General features: G+C 45.7%; 1 protein-coding gene across 1 annotated transcript; it reads right to left on the bottom strand.

Annotated features, from left to right (window-relative positions):
• Positions 1–1239: 1239 nt before the first annotated feature.
• On the bottom strand, positions 1240–22656 carry ENGASE (endo-beta-N-acetylglucosaminidase). The gene is given in 14 exon segments (XM_056854097.1): positions 1240–1668; positions 4778–4892; positions 5108–5213; positions 6266–6417; positions 8712–8896; positions 14165–14273; positions 14839–14942; positions 15485–15650; positions 16395–16543; positions 18179–18336; positions 19510–19658; positions 20654–20851; positions 20950–21026; positions 22639–22656. Coding segments are annotated over 14 exon segments (2115 nt in total).
• Positions 22657–23861: the final 1205 nt, after the last annotated feature.

Below are 23861 nucleotides of genomic sequence, written 5' to 3'. Positions count from 1 at the left end.
TCAATATTAAAACCAGAAATTCCAGCTATAAAAGGGCTTCATCAACTAATTTTTTTATGTTTGGCTTTTTTTGGCAGTCTTGACTGAAGCACAATTAGCCATGACTATTAATACCTCTGTTGAGTCTACCAAAGGAAATAAAGTCAAGAGGAATTTCATTATGAATTTATTAGTGGCTGCAGAGAAAACGTAGCAAAATGACAACTTCAACACAGCTGCAACGTGTAAAGTAAACTTGCATAGGTTTATGAAAGAATGCTGATTTTAATGGGCTGTAATTGAGATTTTCAGTCATAATTGAAGTGCTGGATGAGGGAGACCTGCTTTCGGATCCCTGCAGTCACACAGCTCACTGGGCGATCTGGGGTCAATGATGCCTCCAGTCTAGCCTGCCTCTCAAGGTTGTTGTGAAACAAACATGGGGTAAGGGAGAACCCTATGCTACCCTGAGCTCCACAGAGCAGGATGAATCGACAGTAACAACAGACGTTCAAAACAATCCTTTATTTTCCTATATCATCTGTTTTCGATTTTGTAAAACTGAAAGCAAACTGAGGACGGAGCAGGGGCTGCAGTCTGCTTAACAGTGCCATAAGACTCAGGGAGTTCCAATTCTCAAAAGCTTTTATACCCCAGAAATTCCGTTTAAAGTGCTACTGGGCTTCAGTCTTGCTGTTCTACTGCAGACCAACACAGCTACCCACTGAAACTACCTAAGAGTGCTGCAGTTCCCTCCTGTAATCAGGAGAGAAAAACAACTTATTGAAGGTCATGACAAAAATATTTTTTAACATGTTGTGGACAAAAAAAAAACCCTATTCAACACCACGTTGCAATGTTCCCCTGTACCAACAGAATTACCTTTGCAGAGGTAACACATCTTAAGACGTATGTTGAAGATGAACATGGATTTTCCTGAGGAACCCACATTGCTGAAATCCCGCAAATTTACAAGGGAACACCACTTTTGCATCCTGAGTATAGTGTAACACACTTTGTAAGGATTTATTTCCCTTAAAATCTTTCTTCTGGTATAAGATAACTATAACACTAGAACACTGACACAACCAGAAGGTACCTTTGGGTATATGCTGTCAGTGCTGAAACAGTTGCATTTCTGAAGCCTGAGAAGAGGAATAATAGTGCTAGTGCCCACCCATCTCACTACTTAAGAAGCACCTCATATCACAGCTCTGGGACAGGATCTTACTCCTTTTATTTTAGAGCCTGTAAGTTCATTTACCGAGCATTGGTATTGCCACCAGTGCTGGGTAGCTTTGGGTTAGAGTACACAAAGAGTAGCCTTCCCCACATGGCAACAGCTACCTGGACCCCATCATGAGGCACTGGTTCCACAAGGAACTCTAAGTGGCAAGAAGCCTCGGAGTGAGCATCCGGCACCCTGAGATCAGTCACGCGGTACAGGGGCGCATGGGCTTCCCCAATCTGGAGCGGAGAGGGTTCCGGATCACCAACACATGAGCCACTGCGGTAGTGCACGCGAAAGCACTTGGCCTTGCTAGGAGGACAGTTCCACTGCAAGGTAAGACTGACGGAGAGCTCCTCCGGGGAAGGGCGATGCCACTGGACGTGGGCAACTTCAATGGATGAGACTGGACTGCCGGTTGCAGCGGGCAGTGGGGAGCGCAAGTGGGCGGCATCCATAACCTAGGGAGAATCAGGCAACAGGTGACTGCTGGGAATAGCACAAAAGCAGGAAGATGGTTTTTGAAGGCAAGAAGCAGAGTCACGTGACGTGGCCCCACAGGGCTGGCACAAACGAGCCAGGATTATTAAAATGTAGGACAGAGAGATGTCCCTGAGCAGAGAACCAAGCATAAGGGAGGGAAATGAATGAATCTGGGGCAAGTCTTGGCATTCCCCACCTTGGAGGACAGGACCAAACTGCACCCACTTCAGCCTTTCTAGGACCGTGTAATTTACACTGAGCATTCCTTCAAGGAGAAGCGCTTGCAGGATTAGGGGTCAGTTGGGAAAGCCAGTGTCATTTCGGCATTGCTTTCTCCCCTGGTGAGTTCAAGCAAATCACATCACAAGGGGAAGGAGACTTATAGAGCCCAAAGTTAACATTAGGATGGCTGACAAAACTTGTTAGGTCTTGTTAGGATTAGGATCCTCAAGAATGCATGGCAAGGCCTTGCAGTTACTAGGCAGAAAAGGAGAAGCGGCAGAGGTCAAGTCAAGCCAAGTTTATTAATACGGTCTATTGGACCAGCTAGAAGTTAGTTTATCATATTGTCCAACTTCATAAAACTGTAAAAACTGTTACAAATTACAAAAATTGGTTTTAAAAATCTGGTATTAATAAGATATACAAAATTAGCACATGACACTAAAGTGGCTTGCCAATTTAAGATTACTAAAAATATAAAAGTATAAAAGAGTTTAACAGTTTTTTTCCACCCTATTTTTGCGTATTTTAATTGCAATGGCGCAGAATTTAGAAATGGCAGGGGTCTCTGGCTCTTGGGAATCTCTGTAAGACGTTACGGTTGCTAATCTTTCAACTGCCTGCTGTAGATGTAAGGCAAACTACACAATACGTTTCTTCACTCATTTACACTAGTTTGCCCATGTTCCCTGCAGCCACACAGCAGCTGCGGGGAAATGCGCTGTGTGTGTGTGTGTGTGTGTGTGTGTGTCTGCAGATTACGTGGACAAACTAGGGTAAACAAGTGAAGAAGCGTATGGTATAGCTTGCCTCTGTGACTTTGACAGTTACTTGAAATGCAGAAATTAGCGGGAGATGATCATTTCTCTCCATGGTGTGAAAAGCATCACTGCCAGTTTCTACACATACAGCTGTTAAAACACAAGGGCATGCCAGGCGTGTTTCTTCTGATCAATGGAGTAAAGTCTCCATTGTGGCTGGTAAGGGAACAAAAATCTTGCTAGGCCTGTAATCCCAAGAGCATAACTGCAAATCTCCAGTCTCCTTACTCCTCACTCAGCCTTCCAACAAGACTAGAGAGAGATGACTTGTCTCTTTTCCACTGAGTCTGAATATCAGGGGTGTCAAACTCAATTGTTATGAGGGCTGGATATGACATAAATGTCACTTGGTCGGTCCAGGCCAGGCCTTGCCAGTCCAGGTTGAGTGGGGGTGGGTGGGCTGCCTCGGTTGGCTCGGAGGCTGGATAAGAGCTCTCAAGGGGCCGGATACAGCCCCTGGGCCTTATGTGACACCCCTGCTGGATATGGTAAGTATTTCAGTACATGGAGAGGCCATGAGGATGAGGTTTCCTTTGCTGATTTAGTAAAGTTAAGAACTTAACCTGGGCGACTCTTAGGTCGTGGATCCTCCTCTTGCTATAAACAGAAAATCTTATTCTGAAACAGAACTCTGTGTTTCTTTTAAAGTAACAGTTCCTTTTAAGGAACATTTAATGCCAATGTGATGTAGTTACAGCATTAGACTAAGAGCCAAGCTGCAAGTGACGCAGAGCACGGATCCACCCCGTGGCTGCCGATGCCATTTTAAAAGTATTTGTAGTTCTTTAAAACTTAACATTAACAACATTTTTATAAAAACATTTCTAACAGGAAAAAATAAAATAGCTGTTTTTTGAAATTTTTGCATGAAATCAAATAAATCTTGATACCATATTGACAAAGCAACTGCAAAACGAATTACCAAAGCTGGGCATCTCGTTTTGTTATATTTACACAGCAGTATCATTTACACAGCAGTATCATTTATGACTGATTGTTAGGCTTACACATTTTTTTTTAACTTTGGGAACTACAACAATTACACACTGAGAGCCAGCGTGGTGTAGTGGTTAAGAGCACTGGTTTGGAGCGGTGGAGTCTGATCTGGAGAAACGGGTTTGATTCCCCACTCCTCCACATGAAGCCAGCTGGGTGACCTTGGGCAAGTCATGCTCTCTCAGCCCCACCTACTTCACAGGGTGTCTGTTGTGGGGAGGGGAAGGGAAGGTGATTGTAAGCCGGTTTGATTCTGCCTTAAGTGGTAGAGAAAGTGGGCACATAAGAACCAACTCTTCTTCATCATCGTTACATCTTTCAAGATTGTTAAGTTAGGGCAATTTGTATGTGTATTTATATGTGTTACCTTGGAATTTTGGAACCCACAACAATTATTCTGGAGAACATTTTGTTAATTATGAGTGATATAGCTCACAGTAAAAGCTAACTGAGTTGGCAAATTAATAACTTTGCAGGTGCCTTTTCATTACACAGCGACTGTTTATGTTATTTTTTGCAACTGTGAAACTCCCTTTGCATGTTAGCAGCGTTCTTTAAAACTTGCCATGAATCTACAATCCAGATCAGGCATGTGGCATGGTGGCCCCAGAAATTCTTGTTTCTCTCACCCATTCCTTTACAGGGAAGAAACAGGCAGGAAACAAGAGTTTCTGGGGCCCCGCACCGTGTGCCCAATCCAGACAGTGGCCTCGTAGCAAATTTTAAAGAACTACAAATGCTGCATGGCCAGCCTCAGGATGGATCCATGCTCACCCTCTCTTATACTTTGGCCCTAAGATCTCTGGGAGATCTAGGTTCAAATCCCCAGTCCACCATGCCCTTGGGCCAGATGCTCTTTCCCAAACTGACTTATCTTACTAGGTTAGTGTGAAGATAAAACGGAGGAGAGAATAATTTAAAGCCACTGGAAGTCCCCACTGGGGAAAACCTCTGCCTGTACCTGAGCTGCTAAAAAGGTGACTCCCCCCAGTCCCCATTTCCTGAACCATTCTGGATTGTTCCCTGATACTCTCTACTGTTCCCTTACCCAGATCTCGCCCAGGTGGTAGGTGAAAGGCACTTCATCCTGGCCTCTGTGCCGACGGGAGACACCAACCAAAAGTTCATTCAGGACACAGTTCTGGAGCTCCAGCTCGTAGCATCTGGGGGATAAGAGGAAGCCAAAGTGTCAGCGTCTGGCCAGCTGCAAGGGCGGAGAAGTCCATCCTATGCTGCTCACAGCTCTCTGGTTTGGAAACACAAAAGCTGTCCTCAACGAGGGCCAGTATTCAGGCTGCTGAGGCCAGGTAAGAAATCAGCTGTTTGCAGGACAAACTTATTACAGAAAGAAGCTTTGCGCCCTTCCCCATCCACTCACCGGCCCTGCCAACCAAGATCCCCATGATGTCCACACTCTCTCATTAACTGGGCCAGGTGGGGAGGAGGCGGGAGGAGAAGTGAGGGCTTATGCCGGGTTGGTTCTGCTGGAGGAAAGAGAACAATCAGAGAGAGGCAGAAGGCACAGCAGGTGGCGGGGGGGAGGCAAATCTACAAAGAATGGCGACTCAGCCGACACTAGCCATTCAGTCTAGAACTGCCACTGTTTTGTCCACTCCATCCTAATGGACAATTCTGAAGATGCCCCTGGGAGCCAGTTACATTCCAGTGTTTTCTGCATTAGTTTTTTATTTTCTTTTTCCAGATCAAACTTATGAGCATTTTAAAACATTTAAAGTACAGTTTCAATACCTGGCTGACCATAGGCACAGTTGGAAGAACTCTTCATCAGGGCTACCTTTCCTCTTACATTTTATTCCCTACCTTCTCTTTTCACCCTAGCTACTTATTGCCTGTTTGTCTCACTAATGACAGATTCTCTCTCACAATTGTAAATAAGCAATGTTTGTGTCGGGGTGTGTGTGTTTAAATACTGGTTTTACACTGTAGCCAGTCCAAACCACTGCTCTTTTAAAACAAATCTGATCACTGTATATTATTGTTAACATGTGAAAATTAAGTTGACATCTGATTTTAAAAACAATGAGCAGTGATTTTGGCTGGCTGCCTATAAAGTGAAAATAAGTACTCAAATCCCCCCACCTCCTTAAATGAACTGAGAAATGATAATTAATAGTTCAAAAGAGATCAAATGAATAGGAGATTCATTATAATTAACCTCTAATTCAAAGATTCCAGGAGAGGAGCAGCTGGCCCAAACTGAACAGAGATTAATTGGGCTAAAAGCTAAAGAACAAAACAGAACTTTGGCAAACAGGACCTACTTCTTAGTAGACACAGTAGAATCAAGGAACTCTATTTTAATGGAGAACATAGGGCTATACTAAGTCATGTATGGAGCCACTCCTTCAGTTCCACTTGCAGCTCAATACGCAAAATGGATCCCTCAGATGTACCTAAAGATTACTCTTTGGACAACATCTGCAGAGCCCTTCAGCAAGAGGTTTGAAGCTATGGATTGCCTTCTACAGCCTATCAGAGGGGAAACTTCCTAGGGTAGAAGCTGAGAAGTCCTTACCAGACCGCGCAGACACGTCCAAGTTAAAACAAGTGTGTGACTCCTGCGTTGTCAGCTCTGGGGCAATGGACACTGCTCCAGACGAGCCTTCGTGTTTATAAATTAAGACAAGGTAGAGTCTGTGAGGTGCCGGCGTCTGAAAGGAAAACAGCCTGGTGACCCCCCCACCAATCCCCAGGCAGACAGGGAGAGAGAGACAGAGAGAGGACACAGTCACTGCCAGCCCTAGGCATAAGGCTTCCAAAAGCAGTGGGTCAGAACTCCTGGCTTCGTGCACCTTGGTCAAACCAGTACAAAAGGAGTGTCTGGACCCAGCCAGGGCTAACTGCTTGAAAGAGGCCCAAAGGTTCTCAGGCTTTCCCAGAGTCCTCTAGGCCCCATCACATGCCTACTGACATTACTAGCACGTGACAGGATACGTGAGGCTTCCCGGTCTGTGATTCAGATCAAGCCACCCTCCAACTCGTAACAACCAGGTCCATGAACCCATCCACCCCCTGGTTGGTTTGTCGTTTTTTGCTCGATCCTTGGTTTTTAACATCCACATGTAGTATTCCCTCCCCCACCTTGTCCCTTGCATGAAGAATGCCGCTACCAGGACCAACGCAGTCATTCATTCCCCGACCCTTTTGGTCAAATCCACATCTAGATCCCTGCAGAGTGAAACTGAGTCACTGGCTTCATTACAGTTTTTACAGGTCAAGGACACAGGCAGAGAACACGCTCATTAGTAAACCAGCAGGAGAACTAATTTAATCCAGCCACAGATGACCCAGGATGAAGTTTTGACCAATAAATTTGGAGGGGGGAGGGAGAGAGAGACAAAACGGTAGAAGGAGAGCCTGAGGCAGAGTGCTGAGCATCTAAGGAGTCTTCCTCCAAACTAGATGCTCAACAGAATGCTCCCTTCCCCGCCATCCACCTCCAGCCTCCTGCTGTTTTAACTAATGAGATACCCTGAGAAACAGGCAGGCCATCAACACACCCACTTGGCCCACTGCCTCTTCTCCTCCTTCCAGAACGGCTGGCACCCCACCTTTTCCTGCTGCTCCCAATGGCTGCTGCCGTCTCAGTTCTGATCACCAGGGTGCCTACAAAGGCAGTAAATGCTACACTGCATCAGTGGAGCAGGTAATCAGTCCAGGGTAGCTCAGCCTGATCAGAATTGTCTTGCGTATAGTTTAGGTGCAAGTCACTGTCTGTTTTTTAAAATCGAGACCATTAGAAACCACTTCCAATTCTATAAGTATCTTCCACTAATTTCACCTTTTCCCCCAAAATGTTATAGTGCTAGATCACAACTCCACCTTTAGTCAGAAGATAATACTGTTCACTTAAAGCTTGCTAATAGCTAGCATTTTCTACTTGAGATATTACAGGAAGAGGTAAGTGTTGTCTTTTTTCCCACTCATAAAATGCAGAGGAAAAGCTATAGCTCAGGCTTGTGGGTAGACCTTTTCCTGCAGAGGTAGAAGAAGTGGTGCTTAGCCCCTATTTCTAATAGTAATGCACTGGCCAACTAAAAGGGCTGCTCCGAGCTAACCATCACAGGCTGCTTCCACATGGGGTTTTTAACCTGCACAGGAAGCCCATTGCAATAAAGGGGAATGTCCACATGACATCATTCTGAGAATGACTCAGGACATTCCTGGGGCTTTCCCCTTTAAGCCAATTTAAAAACTATCTCTGGTTTAAACAGAAAACTTCAGAACAGCTGCGAGGGACCATCCATGCAGACACTTCTGCCATCATCACTATGGGGAAGAGCAAAGCCCAGCCATGCGGACAGCTTGCTGCCATGCGCCACCCCCTCTTCCTTTTTAGCCCCTTTCAATGGCTTTTTGCCCTTTCTCTGCCAACTTGTGCAGGGGATGGCAGCAGCAGTGCGCACAGCAAGGTGTAGACTCTATTCCCACACTGCTTGCTGCTGCTGCGGTGGGGGCATGTTTCCGTAACCCTGTGTGGAAGTGGCCATGCAGAATACTACCCATGTTCTTCACCATGCTGGGAGGGGACATAAGAGCACAAGAAAAGCCCTGCTGGATCAGAACAAGCCCCATCAAATCCAGCAGTCTGTTCACACAGTGGCCAACCAGGAAGCTGTCAGGAAAAACCAGAAGTGTCCCCCAGAGAGCTGCCCTTTGCTGGCCCTTCTCCACCATTCTCTCCTCTCATCCCTCCTCCCCAAATGCCCCCACAGCCCACCACTACTGCTCGCTTTACCTTACCACCACCCCAGCAAATTGCACATTGTTCATTCCATGTTTGAGCAGCGGAGGGTAAAAGCAGACGGACCGTTCAAAGAGCAGTCATACAGCAGTTTCTTCATCTGCAGGGTAACCCCGTTTTCTGCGCGCATGGCCAACAAATACCAAGAAGTGGAAAGGCTGCTTCAGCTCTTCTGTGTGGCCACCCATGTTTCTGCACCTGCAGCTGTTCTGCTCACCTTGCTGTGATGTGATTAGCGGTGGGTGGGATGGCCCCCTCCAGCAGCAGGGAACTACCCCCGCACCAGGCATCCTGCAAGCAGCAGCGGGTCCGCAACCAGCCCCCGGCAGGCAGCCGCTCGCTCGTGTACAGGGGCTGGGCCTCCTGAGCACTCAAGTTGTACCACGGCTTGGTCCCGTTCTCCTGATTAAAAAAAGTCATTACACGCTAAAGCAGGGTGAATCGATAAAGTACACACATGAACACATGAAGGTGCCTTATACTGAATCAGACCATCAAGGTCAGTATTGTCTACTCAGACCAGCAGCGGCTCTCCAGGGTCTCAGGCAGAGGTCTTTCACGTCACCTACTTGCCTACTCCCTTTCACTGGAGATGCCGGGGATTGATCCTGGGATTTTCTGCATGCCAAGCAGACGCTCTACCACTGAGCCACAGCCCCTCCCTTACTTAAAGGTAAAGGTCCCCTGTGCAAGCATCGGGTCATTCCTGACCCATGGGGTGACGTCACATCCCAATGTTTCCAAGGCAGACTTTGTTTGCGGGGTGGTTTGCCAGTGCCTTTCCCAGTCATCTTGCCTTTACCGCCAGCAAGCTGGGTCCTCATTTCACCGACCTCGGAAGGATGGAAAGCTGAGTCAACCTTGAGCCGGCTACCTGAAACCAACTTCCGTTGGGATCAAACTCAGGTCGTGAGCAGAGCTTTCGACTGCAGTACAGCAGCTTACCACTCTGCACCACAGGGCTCCTCTTCCTTACTTACATGTCATCATTCTTGTCCTCCCTCTTCGCCTCAAACATACACCACATACACCCTTCCTGGAGTGCACTTCAGTGAAGTTTGCATTTGCCCGTTTCATGCAAACTGTCCATTTACCATCTGGAAGCTTCGGGTCTCTTGCTCAACGAAAGGTCAGTCTAGCATGCGCTTCTTTCTAGCTAATTAGTGAGCTTATTTCTTCCTGCTAAATAGTTCAAACTTTTCATTCTAATCAGCAAACACTTGCAGACCCATCCTGATGAGAGGAAGTGGATATTCCAAAAGGTCATTCCATTGTTACGTTCATGAACAGCAGCACTAAGTAATTAAGTTAGGATCTTCTGCTGCAGATCTAAAAGTCACTATTGTTCAACAAAAGAGCTGCAGAAAGAAACTCCAGTGTCAAATTACTCCACTATAATTTAGCTGGAGATCTGATAGTATTCATCTGAGTCTTAATTGAAAACAGGATTAATTGAAATCACCCACTTCAGGCATTAATTAGTTTACAATAAAAATCACCATAATTTATCTTATAATATATGGTGGGGAAATCAGTAGTACAATACCAACAAAACCAAGTTCTGTATTCCTACATCTGCTGAAATGCCCACCTGAACATCTGTTTTTATCCACCTACAGATGTTCATATTCAATAGGTCTCATGAACACATGAAGCTGCCTTATACTGAATCAGACCCTTGGTCCATCAAAGTCAGTACTGTCTACTCAGACCGGCAGTGGCTCTCCAGGGTCTCAGGCAGAGGTCTTTCACATCACCTACTTGCCTAGTCCCTTTAACTGGAGATGCCAGGGATTGGACCTGGGACCTTCTGCATGCCAAGCAGATGCTCCACCACTGAGCCACATCACCCTCTTCTTGGAGGGTATCCCACAACTGAGGACACCTTGTCATGTGCCCTCACAAATCATCATCTCACAATGAAATGTGACCCCCACACACAGCTAGCCTTTGCCACGAAAAACCAGTGCTGAATTAGAACTGGGGAAACTTGGGTTTAAATCCACACTTGGCCATTAAGTTACCTGGGTGACCTTCGGCTGCTTACTCTGTCACCCTTACCTACTGCATTGGGCTGATGTGAGGATAAATTGGATGGCAGCCATGGAATTTGATCCATGAAAGGTTGCCAGCTAGCCCAAAGATTGCACTAGAACTTCAGAGCAACCCTGCCATTTCAGTCACTTTAAGAGTAGCAGCACTTGGCACAGCAGCAGCTATGCAACTTTCCAGCTAAATTCTGCAAGACTACGTATGATATGACTAAGAGAAAGGAGAGGGAGGGGGTTCTCTATTGCTTCCAGGCGATTGCTTTTCTGTTTCCTTCATAGAATCAGAGTTGGAAAGGACCACCAGGGTCATCTAGTCCAACCCCCTGCACAATGCAGGAAATTCACAACTACCTCCCCCACACACCCCCAGTGACCCTACTCCATGCCCAGAAGATGGCCAAGATGCCCTCCCTCTCATGATCTGTCTAAGGCAATGGTTCTCAACCTTTTTTGCTCCATTCCCCCCTTTCACCATTGTTCAGAACATAATTCCCCCCTTCCCAAAATAGTCTATCTCAAAAGGCGTATTCCAAATAATATGCACTTCGCTAAATAGTGGACCCAATTCCCGCCCCCGGAACCCGAAAATTCCCCCCAGGGGGAATCCCCCCCCTTGTTGAGAACCCCTGGCCTAAGGTCATAGAATCAGCATTGCTGACAGACGGCCATCTAGCCATCAGAAGGGTGCATCTGGAATTCTCACTGAGGGTTGGGATTGAAAGGAAAGTGGTGAGTTTGCAGAGTTCAGCACGTGGGAGTAAAAAAAACAAACACACACACCAAGCCTGCCAGTTCTCCTTTGTAAATCACCCCATCCAGTGACTGCTTAGCAGTAGTAAAGTGGGGTCTTGGGTCTGGAAACGTGAAAATTAGACGCAACAGCTTTGATGTGTAGCAACAGAGCCTGCCCTTGCAGGAAAGACTGGGACAGTCTTAGGAAAGGTGCTGCTAACTCTAAAAGGATACCTGCATGGTTAATCATCCAAGTCAAGGAAGCCATGAAATGCAAAAAGGCTTCCTCTAAAAAGCAGAACATCTGCCTCAATGTGATGAACAGAAGGGAGCACAAGGTCTGGGAAAAAGAAGTGTAAGTTAATACTTACACAACCAAAAGGAGAATTTGATGAGTGGGATTGTAAAAAGTGTCAAGACAAACAATAAGCATTTATTTAAATACATCCAGAGCAGAAATGGGTCCTGCTGGCATACACCCAAGTGTTTTTAGGGAACTTAAATTTGAAACTGTTGATCTACTAACCAAGATATATTAACTTGCCACTAAAATCAACCACTGTACCCAAAGACTGGAGAGTAGCAAAAGTTACATTGATTTTTAAAATGGGGACCAGAGGGGAACCAGGAAATTACAGGCCAGTTAGCCTAACGTGTTGTTATTAGTCACATAGAGGAACAAAGCCCCCTGAGGGAAAATCAGCATGGCTTCTGCAAAGGAAAGTTCAGCCTCACCAATCTTTTGGAGTTCTTTGAGAAAGCGAACAAAAAATGACTTGGTAGACACTATACACTTGGACTTTGGTAAGGAACCTTGTCAAAGGCATTTTCAAAGACTCCTGAGTAAGGTTAGCACTCACGGGATGATGGGTCCTTTCACGGATTAAAAATTGGCTAAACAATTTTAATCAGAGAGCAGGAATAAATATTCAGTTCACTCCATGAAGGGTAAGCAGTGGGGTACCACAAGGAGGTTGGTGCTATTTAATTTGTTCATAAATGGTCTGGAAGCAGGGGTGCGCAGCCTGGTGGCCAAGTCTGCAGATGACACAAAATCATTCAGGATGGTGAAAACCAAGGTGGAATGTGAAGAGCTCCAGGACGATCTCTACAAAACGGGTGAGTGGGTAACAGTGTGGCAAATGAAGTTCAATGTGGGTAAGTGTAAGGCAATGCACACTAGAATCAAGAATCCTACTTTAAATACACGTCAATAGGGTGTGAACTTGCTGAGTCTGAGAGGGAAAGTGACCTTGGGGTTGCAGTGGATAACTCAATGAAAATGTCAATCGAAAGTGCTGCAACAGTGAAAGAGGCAAGCTCTATTTGGGGGATTATTAGAAAAGGGGTTGAAAATAAAACCGCCAATATTATAATGCCCTTCTATTGATCTATGCTGCAGCCTCATTTGGAATACTGTGTGCAGTGCTGGTCAACACATCTCAAAAAGGACACTGCAGACCTGGAAAAAGCACAGAAGATGGCAATTAAGATTCTGAAGGGATTGGAGCACCTTTCGTATGAGGAAAGGTAGAAGAGTGAGACTTTTCAGTTTAGAAAAGTTACTAAAAGCTACTGGGGGGCACAATGTGGTGGTGGAAAGTGCTGTCCAGCCACAGCCAATTTATGGCTACCATGTAGGGTTTTTTTAAGGCAAGAGACGTACAGGGGTGGTTTGCCATTGCCTGCCTCTGCATAGAGACCCTGGATTTCCCTGGTCTCCCATCCAGGAACTAACCAGGGCCAACCCTGCTAAGCTTCCAAGATCTGACAAGATCGGACTAGCCCGGGGCATCTGGGTCAGGGTGGGGGCATAACGGAGGTTTATAAAATTATGCATGGGGTAGACAGAATGGACAGAGGTAACTTTTTTCTCCCTCTCCCAAAATACTAGAACTCAAATGCATCCAATGAAGTTGATGGGCAGTAGATTCAGGATGAACAAAAGGAAATACTTCTTTACACGGGTGATTAAAATGTGGAATGCACTGCCAGAGGAAGTAGTGATGGCCACCGGTAGACACACAGCTTTAAAAGGGGATTAGACAAGATTAATGGAAGATAGAACTATCAGTGGCTACTAGTCATGTTGACTAAAGGCAATAAGCCTCTGAATACCACTGCCAGGAGGCAACATTAGGGGAAGGCCTCAGCCTCTATGCCCTGCTGTTGGCCCTCCAGAGGAACTGGTTGGCCACTCCGTGAGACAAGACACTGGACTGGATGGGCCACTGGTCTGATGCAGCAGGACTCTTTTTTATGTTCTCATGCAATCTTCTATGTCAAACTAGCGGTCTTCCTAGCTAAAAGACCTGAAGGGAAAAGGTCCCCTCCAAAAGAAGCCACATGCTAACCTGGCAGGTAAACAAGAGGGCAGCTGTGCTCTTCTTCCCCTAAGCTGCAATGCCTAAAGGATCCTGGCTTTTTGCTGATGAAATGGGGATTGAGGGTTAAGAAGTCCAGTGCAGCCAGACACTTTCCACAGGTAGAAAATTAGCTCAGAAGAGCAATGCCCTAGAATGGAACAGCCTGAAACCCGTGGAGTCACTGGTATTGCCTGCAGAGCAGCTAACTGGGCAGCTATTTATTTACTTGCTTCATTTATACTCCACATCTCTTCCCAGTAGGAATCCAAAGTGGCTTCCAACATTTTCCCCTCCTCCATTTCATCCTCACAACAATCCTATGAGGTAGGTTAGGCTGCAAGAGTGTTACTGGCCCAAAGCCCCCCAGCAAGTTCCCATGCCAGAGTGAGGATTCAAACCTGGGCTCCCCAGAACCTAGTCCAATACCACACTGGCCAACAGACAGTGGCATCTAATGACTCAAGGCATAACACAGCATAGCTCCCCCCCTCAACAGGCTATATCTTGCCCAGGATGCTCACCTGTCCATTGCTGAAGTGCTTCTTACCCATGCCTAGACTGAAGCTGGTGCTGAAGGGAAGGGAGCCAACACTATGAGTGGGCAGCCATTCAGCCAGCAGGCCCCAGAATCTGGAAACAGAAAAGAAGAGTTGGTTTTTATATGCCGACTTTCTCTACCACTTAAAGAAGAATCAAACCAGCTTACAATCACCTTCCCTTCCCCCCATCGGACACCCTGTGAGGTAGGTGAGGCTGAGAGGGTGTGACTAGCCCAAGGTCACTCAGCTGGCTTTGTGTGTAGGAGTGGAGAAACAAATCCAGTTCACCAGATTAGCCTCCGCCACTCATGTGAAGGAGTGGGGAATCAAACCCAGTTCTCCAGGTCAGAGTCCACCACTCCAAATCACTGCTCTTAACCACTACACCACACTGGTAATTACCAAGCCACCTTTCTCCTGCACCACCAAAGGCTGCATAACACCAGGAAGTTTGGCCAAGAAGGGACAGTCTTGGCACCCCAGAGTGTTCGCAGGTCTCTTCATACCCGGCTGTAGGGCCCGATCAGCCCTACAGTGATCAGGGGGAGCAAGTCCGATAAAGCCAACTCACTGCACAGAGCCCATCCCACTGCTCCTCTCTCTGCCCCAGAAGACAAGCTGGGGACCCTCAACCATCAGCTTCCCATGGTCCTCACTTGTTCTCGTTGTGTAGGAAGTCAACTGGGCCCAAGTGCTCGTACACCCAGCCAGGTGCAAAGATAGCCACCGAAAGGCCATGATGACGAATCAGACGCAGAGACTGGAGGGACACAAGGATATCAAGATGAACGTGGCCCTTCAGGTGTTATTACAGAGCTCTGGTGACTGTGAGATTCAAGGAGGACATTGCGTGCATTACAGGGATGCCAGTTCCCTCTGTACAGAAATGCTGAAGACAACAGGACTGGGCATCTGGCCTGCCCCAAGGACTGACTCTTGAAAAGCTGCCTTATACTGAATCAGACCCATAGTCCATCAAAGTCAGTACTGTTTACTCAGACCAGCAGCAGCTCTCCAGGGTCTCAGGCAGAGGTCTTTCGCATCACCTACTTGCCTAGTCCCTTTGACTGGAGATGCCAGGGTTGAACCTCGGACCTTCTGCACGCCAAGCAGATGCTCTACCACTGAGCCACAGCCCCTCCCAAAGACTCGTCCCTTTGCAAAGTGTTGTGCGCAGTTAATAATTACATTGGCGCCCTGAGCTGCAAAATGCAGCTCTTGGCCACCATGTGAAATCCAGTTTAGCCATGTGGCCTGGTACAGCCACAGCCACTCATCCCAGTGGTCACTGTGCCTGTTCACCTTGTTAGAATCAAAGCCGCAGCTCACAACATCACCACGGCCAAATACATCCACCCCCACGTAGACATCACACCGACGCTCGCCTGCCATCTCTCTCGTCTGCAGCAGTTGCTCATCCTTCCAGTTGTAGTTAGTAAAGAAGCCATCACAAGCATCAAAGTAAACCCTGCAAAGGCACAAGCAAAGGATGGATGCCGCACAGCTTTAAGCCTGGTAGATGTTTTGACTACATGGGCTTGAGATGGGTCTAACTGGATGAATTCCTTCAGCCAAAGTCCATGAAATTCTTCAGCCAATCTTCGCTGACTTTCATGGCTGAGAAGGATCAGTGCACCCTAGGTGATATGCACACCCACCTTCCCAGTCTGAGCCCTGGGGGTTGAAAAGGTACCTGTCCTTTCCATATTTCTGGTTGGGTAACCTTTGTACCTAGCAGCTGGAATAGACCAGCTTGATTTCCAATGCTGGAATTGGAAATTCTGGGCCCAGCTTGATTTCCAATGCTCCTGAGAGCAAAGTTTGGGTCCAACAGCTGTTGAATACAACCCTGTTTTTCCAGAATATTGAGTCGGGGTCTTCGTGCTACTAATCCTGAAAGCCTGATTTATGGAACTGTTATAACATCATCCTGAGCAGGAAAAATCCATGTTAGAAACCAGGAATTTTCAAAACAAAACAGTGTGCTCACTGTCCAAACCCACTCTAACTCTCACATTTGCACCCCCTAATCAATGTGGGGTTCATTCCCAAAATGTAACAGTAAGATACAACAGTACAAGGATGGGAGGCTCAGTGGAACAGTAAAAATAACTCCTGCAGGAGTTGCTTTTCTTACTCTGCCTTCTGATCAAGCCCCCACTGCCTCTGGATGTCTTTGGTGTAGGGGAGCAGGAGTCCTCACATCACTCACTGGTTGTTATCGTTGAGTTCGTTCTGCCACCTGAGCTCGCCGCTCTTCAGGACGCTGTCATACCACACCACCTTTCCTCCTGGCACAGCTTGGTGCACCCGGTCTGTCAGGTATCGCAAGAAGTGGGGCATGTTGCGTGCAGCCGTCTCCTGCCATGAAAGGACTGCACAGTCACCCTGTGGGAAGGGTCCTTCAGAAGACCCAGTAATCCCATAGCACCTCTCTGGCACAATGTAATTGTTCTGTGCACGTCCCTGAAATCCTACCAAGAGCTAACTCAGACGATGGAAATGTTACACTTCCATTTGGGAACTTACTTTCCAGTACAGGGTGCATACAGACTCATCCCGTTTTGTTCACAGAAAATGAATTTCCTCATTGAGCTGCAGCTTCGAAAACCTGTTTCTGCCTATCTGTGGTAGATCACTGCTTTCAATCTCCTTCTCTCACTAACAATACCACGGAGCAATTTTTTTGCTAACTGGTTCTGAATTTTCCTGGGGGGGCGGTACGGAAGAAGGTAATGAATGAGTTACTTCAACTGAATATAGATGCAGTGCTTGAAAAAATAAAGAAGTCAGGCAGCATAACTGAAGCACAGGCAGTGTGGGAGGTGCCACTGAATCACCATTCAATTACCTGCTACCTAATTTATAAAATGAAGAGGGGGGGAGAGAGTAACTGAGATCATTCTGCAGGAGAATTTTAAGGACGCCTGGACTCACCTCTATTTATTTTACCTAAATTTCCCACCTGGCTCAAGAGAAGCAGTAACAAGATCACTTATATACTGGCAAGTTGGAATGACAAACAAAATACAGAATATTTTTACACAGAGGAGAGCTGGTATACCTCTATCTCAGCATTCTCCTTCCTTTCAATCTTTTCCTTTGGATTAGTCTTTCCCACCCTTTTCCCCTTCTTAAAATTCTTCGCCACTGATCTTTGCCCCTCTCATTATGCGGGACACCAAAACCCCAAAACTTTGGTAGAGTTCTGAATAAGGAGGTGTTGAGATCACCATCAAAGTTATATTCCAAATACTTCAACCAGACAACATTAGACAAAAAAAGTTTCAGAATATAGTAATTGCATTATATTTTTGTAAAAGCTGGAGGAAAGGCAGGTTGGTTGTTGTGAAATTTAAAAAGTGCTGAGTTTTCAGGAAGATTGGGCCACTTATGGTAGGAGGAAAGGGTAGGTGGACGGGATTGCTAAACTGCAGTTACTTCCCGCCTCCTCTCCTAATTATATAGTATGCCTCTATATCCCTCTTTTATGATACTCTACAGCAACAGGAATTTTCCACAGAAATACTATCCAATTACATTTCCTGCACTTAGGGATTTTATTTGCCCCAGCTCCTCTAGGATGCCTGCACAACATCACACCTTTTTTATTTCAAATTAATCTGGAAAATCTAATACTCCTTAATGTGTACTAACAGTTATAATGCAGATAGGTATCATCAATCCACACTGAAAAGAACTGACAACACCCAGCCTTCTCCATCACCCTAATAAGGGGTAATGAAGCTGCATCAGGAAACTGAGCGTGCCCATAGCCACAATCTCAGCTCTCCTTGAGCGCCACCAGATTCCTCAAGCACAACCAGGGACTTTAGGAATGGCAGAAGGAACGGATGAGTAGGCTCACACATATACACACACAGTGAGTGAACAAGATGATCTTGAGCTTCAACAGCAGCCAAGGGGCCACCTGTCTGTACGTGGTGGAAGAAGTAAGAGGGCTGAGAATGGTTGCAAAGAGGGAACATGGCTCACACTCAAAGAATTCTCAATGTTGACCAGCCAACCATCGAATCGATAGAACTGTGCAATGGCAGCCAGCTGCTCAGCCACGGAGCGATATGCTTCTTCCTCGCCTGCCAGAAACGACTCACACATCTTTGCACCATCCGTCCACTCTGTGATGAATGTCCCTGGGGGGAGAAGCAGAGAGAACATGAATCTCCTGCTTCATCCAGAACCTCTTCATAGCAGGAGAAAAGCAGACAGAGAAGAGCCGGCTCTGGAGAACCCTCAGGAGGAAACAGGGCATCGCCCAAACACATGAAATGCCAGAGGTAATTTCTGATTCCTCTCCCACAAAGGAATGCTATAAACTGAGGGACTGGCGTAAGAGGTGCTTGCAGGAACTCACAGCATATCTCAGAATGAAGACGCGATACCAAATTAACAGCAACTCACAAAACAGGAGCCATTTTAGAATATTTTAGAAGAATGCAACTAGTGGGATGAAAATGTATCCCTGTCCCCCCAAAGGAGAACCCATTCTGATGCCAGTGCATCAAACTCAACTTGGACAAATGCAGGAGTAATTACTTTGTCCTACTTAGTAATTCCTCTTGTGATTCAATATGGCCCTTTATCTAGCACTCCTTCCCAATCCAGCAACACTCATCCCCAAGAGAATATTTACCTGGAAACAAATCTTACTCAGCCAACCTTTCACTTCTCCATGTGACTGTCACTTTCAATTTTGCTTCTTTGGTTTACAGGTAATTCTGTTTAATGTAGTAATTTCTTTTAACCCACATTAGCAGTGGTGTTCCTGAACAGATCCATAATTATCAGTATTTGTTCAAGGAGGGCAGGAGTGGTTTTTAAGTACTTATTTTCTTTTTGCAGCCAAATAAATTGTTTTTTATTACTGTAATTTCAAAACAGTGCAATAATGATCATAAAAGGTATAAATTAATAAACACATGCCATCGCTGCATGAAGAAAAGAAAAAAATCCCCCCCCATCACCACCAGGAATAAGATCTGATAATTAAGGATCAATTCAGAAATCTCCATCTGCCATGAAAAACAAGAAAGTAATTAACTAAGCACAGAAAAAGCAGCTGTAAAACAAGAAGCAAAATTTAAAGGGCCAATACTCTTGAGAAACCTCAATAGCAGTTTGCCACATATCAGATCTGAACAACAGAGAATGGTGACAATAATGTCATCTGGATTCTCCATAAAAACTTAATGAATTACAGACTAAATGCCTAGTGTGGAAGTAACCACTGAGTACTTCTTTAAAGCAGGCCAAACACAGGGCTGACATCACATGCTCCAGAATGCTTCATTCCCCCAAAAACTCACCCAGCATAAGGACACCATTGCGATGAGCAGCATTGGTCCAGACCACTGGCGGAATGGTAACTGTGTGGTGGCTGAAGTATACAAAGATGTCAATGTAGCACCAGTGGTAGAACACAAAAGGGTCACGGGCCTCTGACCCCTGGATGAACCTGTCTCCAGTAAAAGAAGAGAGACTTTGTCAGGGATAAGTAATAAGCAAGGACCAATATCACACATGGCAAACCAGAACTTCCATGGAGAAGGAATGCGTTATAGTGCTAGTGTTTAATGTAGCTGATGTGAACATCTCCTGAAGCTAGGGTGGCACAGAGCCATTCTCTCTCAAGAGACTCTATAATAACAACTGGAGTTTTCCAGACAATTATATAAATTAAATTTACTCCCGTGTTTCTCCTGTACAGGGAGCATCCCATAAGCCAGTTTTTCAGGCTTTTAGTTCAGGGCTCCTAAGCTAAATTGGAAGTGTGGGATGCCAAAGAAGCAAGGATTTACAAAAGCATGGTACCATCTCCTACAGACTCACACAAAGCACAGCTGCTAAAGTACAATCGTCACAGGCTATGCTGGTTCTGCAGGGGGACAGGGGAATTGGGATGTTGTGTGTGTACAGCCATGTAACTTCACAACAGCGCACAGAGGAAGTATGAACCAGGAAACTCCCAGTTCCCTCCTCACCTCAGGCGGGCAAGCAGCTGTTCCTTTAGTTCCCTTCCCCCTCTCCACAGACCAACCTCAATATGACAATAACAACATAGAAGTAATTTACAGGGCCTGTGAACGGGACTGGGAGTTAATGTATATAAAACACTCTGAATACCTGACGTGTGCTATGTAAATTTGTACATAAATGCCAAAAACAGCCAGAACAGCCTCAAGCAGACTTGGTGGGACATTTGAGTGTGCCATGCACCTCCTGGAGCCATCCATATAGTTGTGAAAGGAGTCTGATGGGCATTCAGTGCATTGCACTGAATGCCCATCAGACTCCTTTTACAGCTATGTGGATGGTTCCAAGGGGTGCACGGCACACTCAAATGTCCCACCAAGACTTGCTTGCTGCTGTTCTGGCTATTTTTGGCAACGGTTTCCAAATGTGGAACCTTCCCCTTTTCAGCCTCTATTGCAGACTCCAACAAGTCCCAACCTGTCTTCAAGGTAGCCACCCTTCATGTCATGGCACACCAGTGTGTGGGGCCTGTTGCTGTCAAGCAGAGGATTTCGTTTTGCTAATGGCTCAATAGATATGTTGAAAGCATCATCAGAAGTGGGTTTCCAAGACAGCAGCTCCTCCAAGCCCGAGAGATAAAAGCTGATTGGCTCAGTGGTGTGTCTGTCATACTGCCTGGCTGGGAAGATGGAAACGGGTGGTTAATATTTTAGGCTGATGATAGTAGCAGCTCCCACAGAGATGGAGATGCACCCTCCCATAGCAAATCTTACCAGGGAGAGGATCAGGGGCAAAACTGACCACTCTATGGAGGACGGAAGTTCTTTGGCTCTCCATACCAAGCTGCAAGCTGAAAATAAGAGAATGGTTCAGAAAAACAATCCCATTTGGGTGTACCAGAATGGCAGATGCTCCAGAATGGTCCAGCTGGGATCACACTCCATCCCCTACTTGTTTTTTCCCTGAACCCCTAAATTCTAGGGGAGAAATGTTTAAAGACAGCTAAATTTTCCTGTGCCATTCATTAAACTACCAGCTTCCAGGAGATGGACAGAACATCTGCTATGGTGGTTCACTACAAATCAATTTCCAGTGATCACCAACAGCACTCATCGAGTCTGCGTCCAAATAGAGACAATTCTCTATGTAGCTCTCATTTGCCACAGTGAATGCAGAGGCATTTGCAGTGGCAACACAGCATCTACACAGCAGTTTTCCCCCACACTTTTCTTGCCTCAGTCCCCATAGGCTTTAAAAAAACTGATAATTGACATGTCACTACAGTACTAATGTAAAGTCATACACTTCAACAATGTACCATTTCCCAGCTCTTTCTAAAAATTATACGCCTCTAGCCCTTTTTGTTGCAGAGCTATAAGGGGAAATGTGCACTAAGTACCTTTCCCCATATAACTCCACAAGGAAAAGGGACAGAGACTTAAAAGAACTGGTACATTGTTGTAGTAGACCATTAGAATGCAACTGTGTTATAGCAATCTGTCAATTCTTGTCTTTTTTAGAAGGGGGAGCATAGTGGTTGTGGGGGATGAGGTAAAGAAATTTTTCCCATTCCACACAGCATCTAAAGGCACTTCAACTAATTTTTTTAAAAAAATTATACCAAACCATGTTTTGGAAACATCACAGCAAAGCAAGGGAAAACACAGGGCAATGTGCTGTGGATGTTCCTGAAAACAGCACTACTGTAAAGAAACCAAGGCAGAGCAAGACATCCACATGGAAAAAGTTCAAGAAGGAAGGCTTTCACACTGTCAAAGCTTCCATCATGTCCCCTTGGACACTAAGAATGCCTAACAGGAAAGCAACAAAGGAGGACGAATCCTCCAGTGTGCTGCTAGAGGAGTGTGGCTCCTGAGAGACAGCTGAGATAGGGGCAGTGATCCATAGTGTACTAATGGGCCAAAAGTAAGTAGTGCAACTTGAAGTTTGCCAGTCCCTACACATTGCCTTTTAAAGGAAGGTCTGTCCAAAGCTTGAATGCAAAAAGCTTGAGATCACAAAGCAAAAGAAAACTATAATTTTTAAAAGAACTATTATAAGTGCCTGCTGCAGCATCAGAGCTTGAGGAAACTGAGAAAATATTTGGTCAAGGAGTCAACTGCAAGCCAAAATTCATTGCCTTAGAAATGAGAACACACTAATGCAATAGTTGTGATATTCTTTCCAAGGCACATGGACACATGAAGCTGCCTTATACTGAATCAGACCTTTGGTCCATCAAAGTCAGTATTGTCTACTCAGACCGGCAGCAGCTCTCCAGGGTCTCAGGCAGGGGTCTTTCACATCACCTGTCTGCCTAGTCCCTTTAAAGGGAGATGCCAGGGATTGAACCTGGGACCTTCTGCACACCAAGCAGATGCTCTACCACTGAGCTAGGAAATGTAGAGCAGTATCCTGTTCTCTCTGGCTCTGACATGATCTTGACTGGGAATCACAGATACCTTAGAATTCAGCATCATCAGCATGGTTTTCCATCCTGGCACACCATGATCCCATGCAGCATTATTCTTGGGTGAACCCACAGGCTTAGACTGGAGTACCCCCAGGCAGAGGCCGATCTTAATGTTGCCGACTGAGTCAGTTCAAAGGAGAAAGATTTAGGAGTTACATCCTACACTGTAGGGTGAGTCAGTGATGGAATCAACACAGCATCTTGTTCAACAAGTGTTCTTTCCCTGTCATCTCCATATCTCATTAGAAGCAACTGGTGGGGAGGCATTGGCCAGCCTATTAATCTAGGCTGCTACTAGGCTGCAGAGGGGAAGAGAGATGCTGCACAGAGAAGGTGGGAGACCAGGTGATGTTCTCTGTTTGGACCAGGATGTACATTGGCACCCATGATATTTCTCAGAAGTGTTCTTTGTCCTTTCCCCTGCCACGTACACTCACACACACACACAAGATGTCCAGCAACACCATCATCTCCACTCAATCCTCTGCCCATTCATATGCTTCATTCAATCCACAGTTCACAAGTCTTATCCCCAATACTAGGGGGCAATTGTGAAATGTTTTAAAAAGAGAATGACTTTGTGGCGCTAAAATAATGTTTTGTGCTCGCTCACCTCTGAAGAACCACAATCCGCCCTCACACGCAAAGCGAACTTTCCGACAGCGACTTCATCCCTGAAACCAGTTTTCCGAGACAGAGCACAGCACCACCCTGTACTGCCCCAGCCATGGTCCACAGGCCACCCCATCACAGGCTGAAGGTCTCCCCCTCTTCCAGACCCCTTTCTTTTTCTTTCATATATTTTTTTATTTTTATAACATAAAACAAAACAAATACAATAATAATAAAAAGAAAATTAAAAAAAGAAAATACAAAAGAGTATCTATATATACATATTAACACATTCATGGTTACAAAATTATAAAGTTCAAAAAGATACCCCTTCGACCCTCCATCCAGACCCTTTCAAAGGACCTAATCGGTTATACCCTTGTATAATTCTTTCTTTTCTTTTTTCTTTTAATACTATTGTACTTTATATTTCTTTTTTTCTTTTTATATTGTATGTTTTGTTAAAAATTTAATAAAAAATATTTTTTTTTTTAAAAAAAAGGACCTAATCGGCTGCTAACGCAGCAATGGGCCCGTTCGACAGAGACTTCCGAGCATGTGCAGAGTGCCCTTTTTTCCCCACCAGTGAGTCGCCACTGA

Source organism: Euleptes europaea, chromosome 1 (assembly GCF_029931775.1).
Source record: "Euleptes europaea isolate rEulEur1 chromosome 1, rEulEur1.hap1, whole genome shotgun sequence".
Lineage (NCBI taxonomy): Eukaryota > Metazoa > Chordata > Lepidosauria > Squamata > Sphaerodactylidae > Euleptes > Euleptes europaea.
Note: the sequence above shows the minus strand (reverse complement) of the source record. Positions and strands in the feature narration are given on the sequence as shown.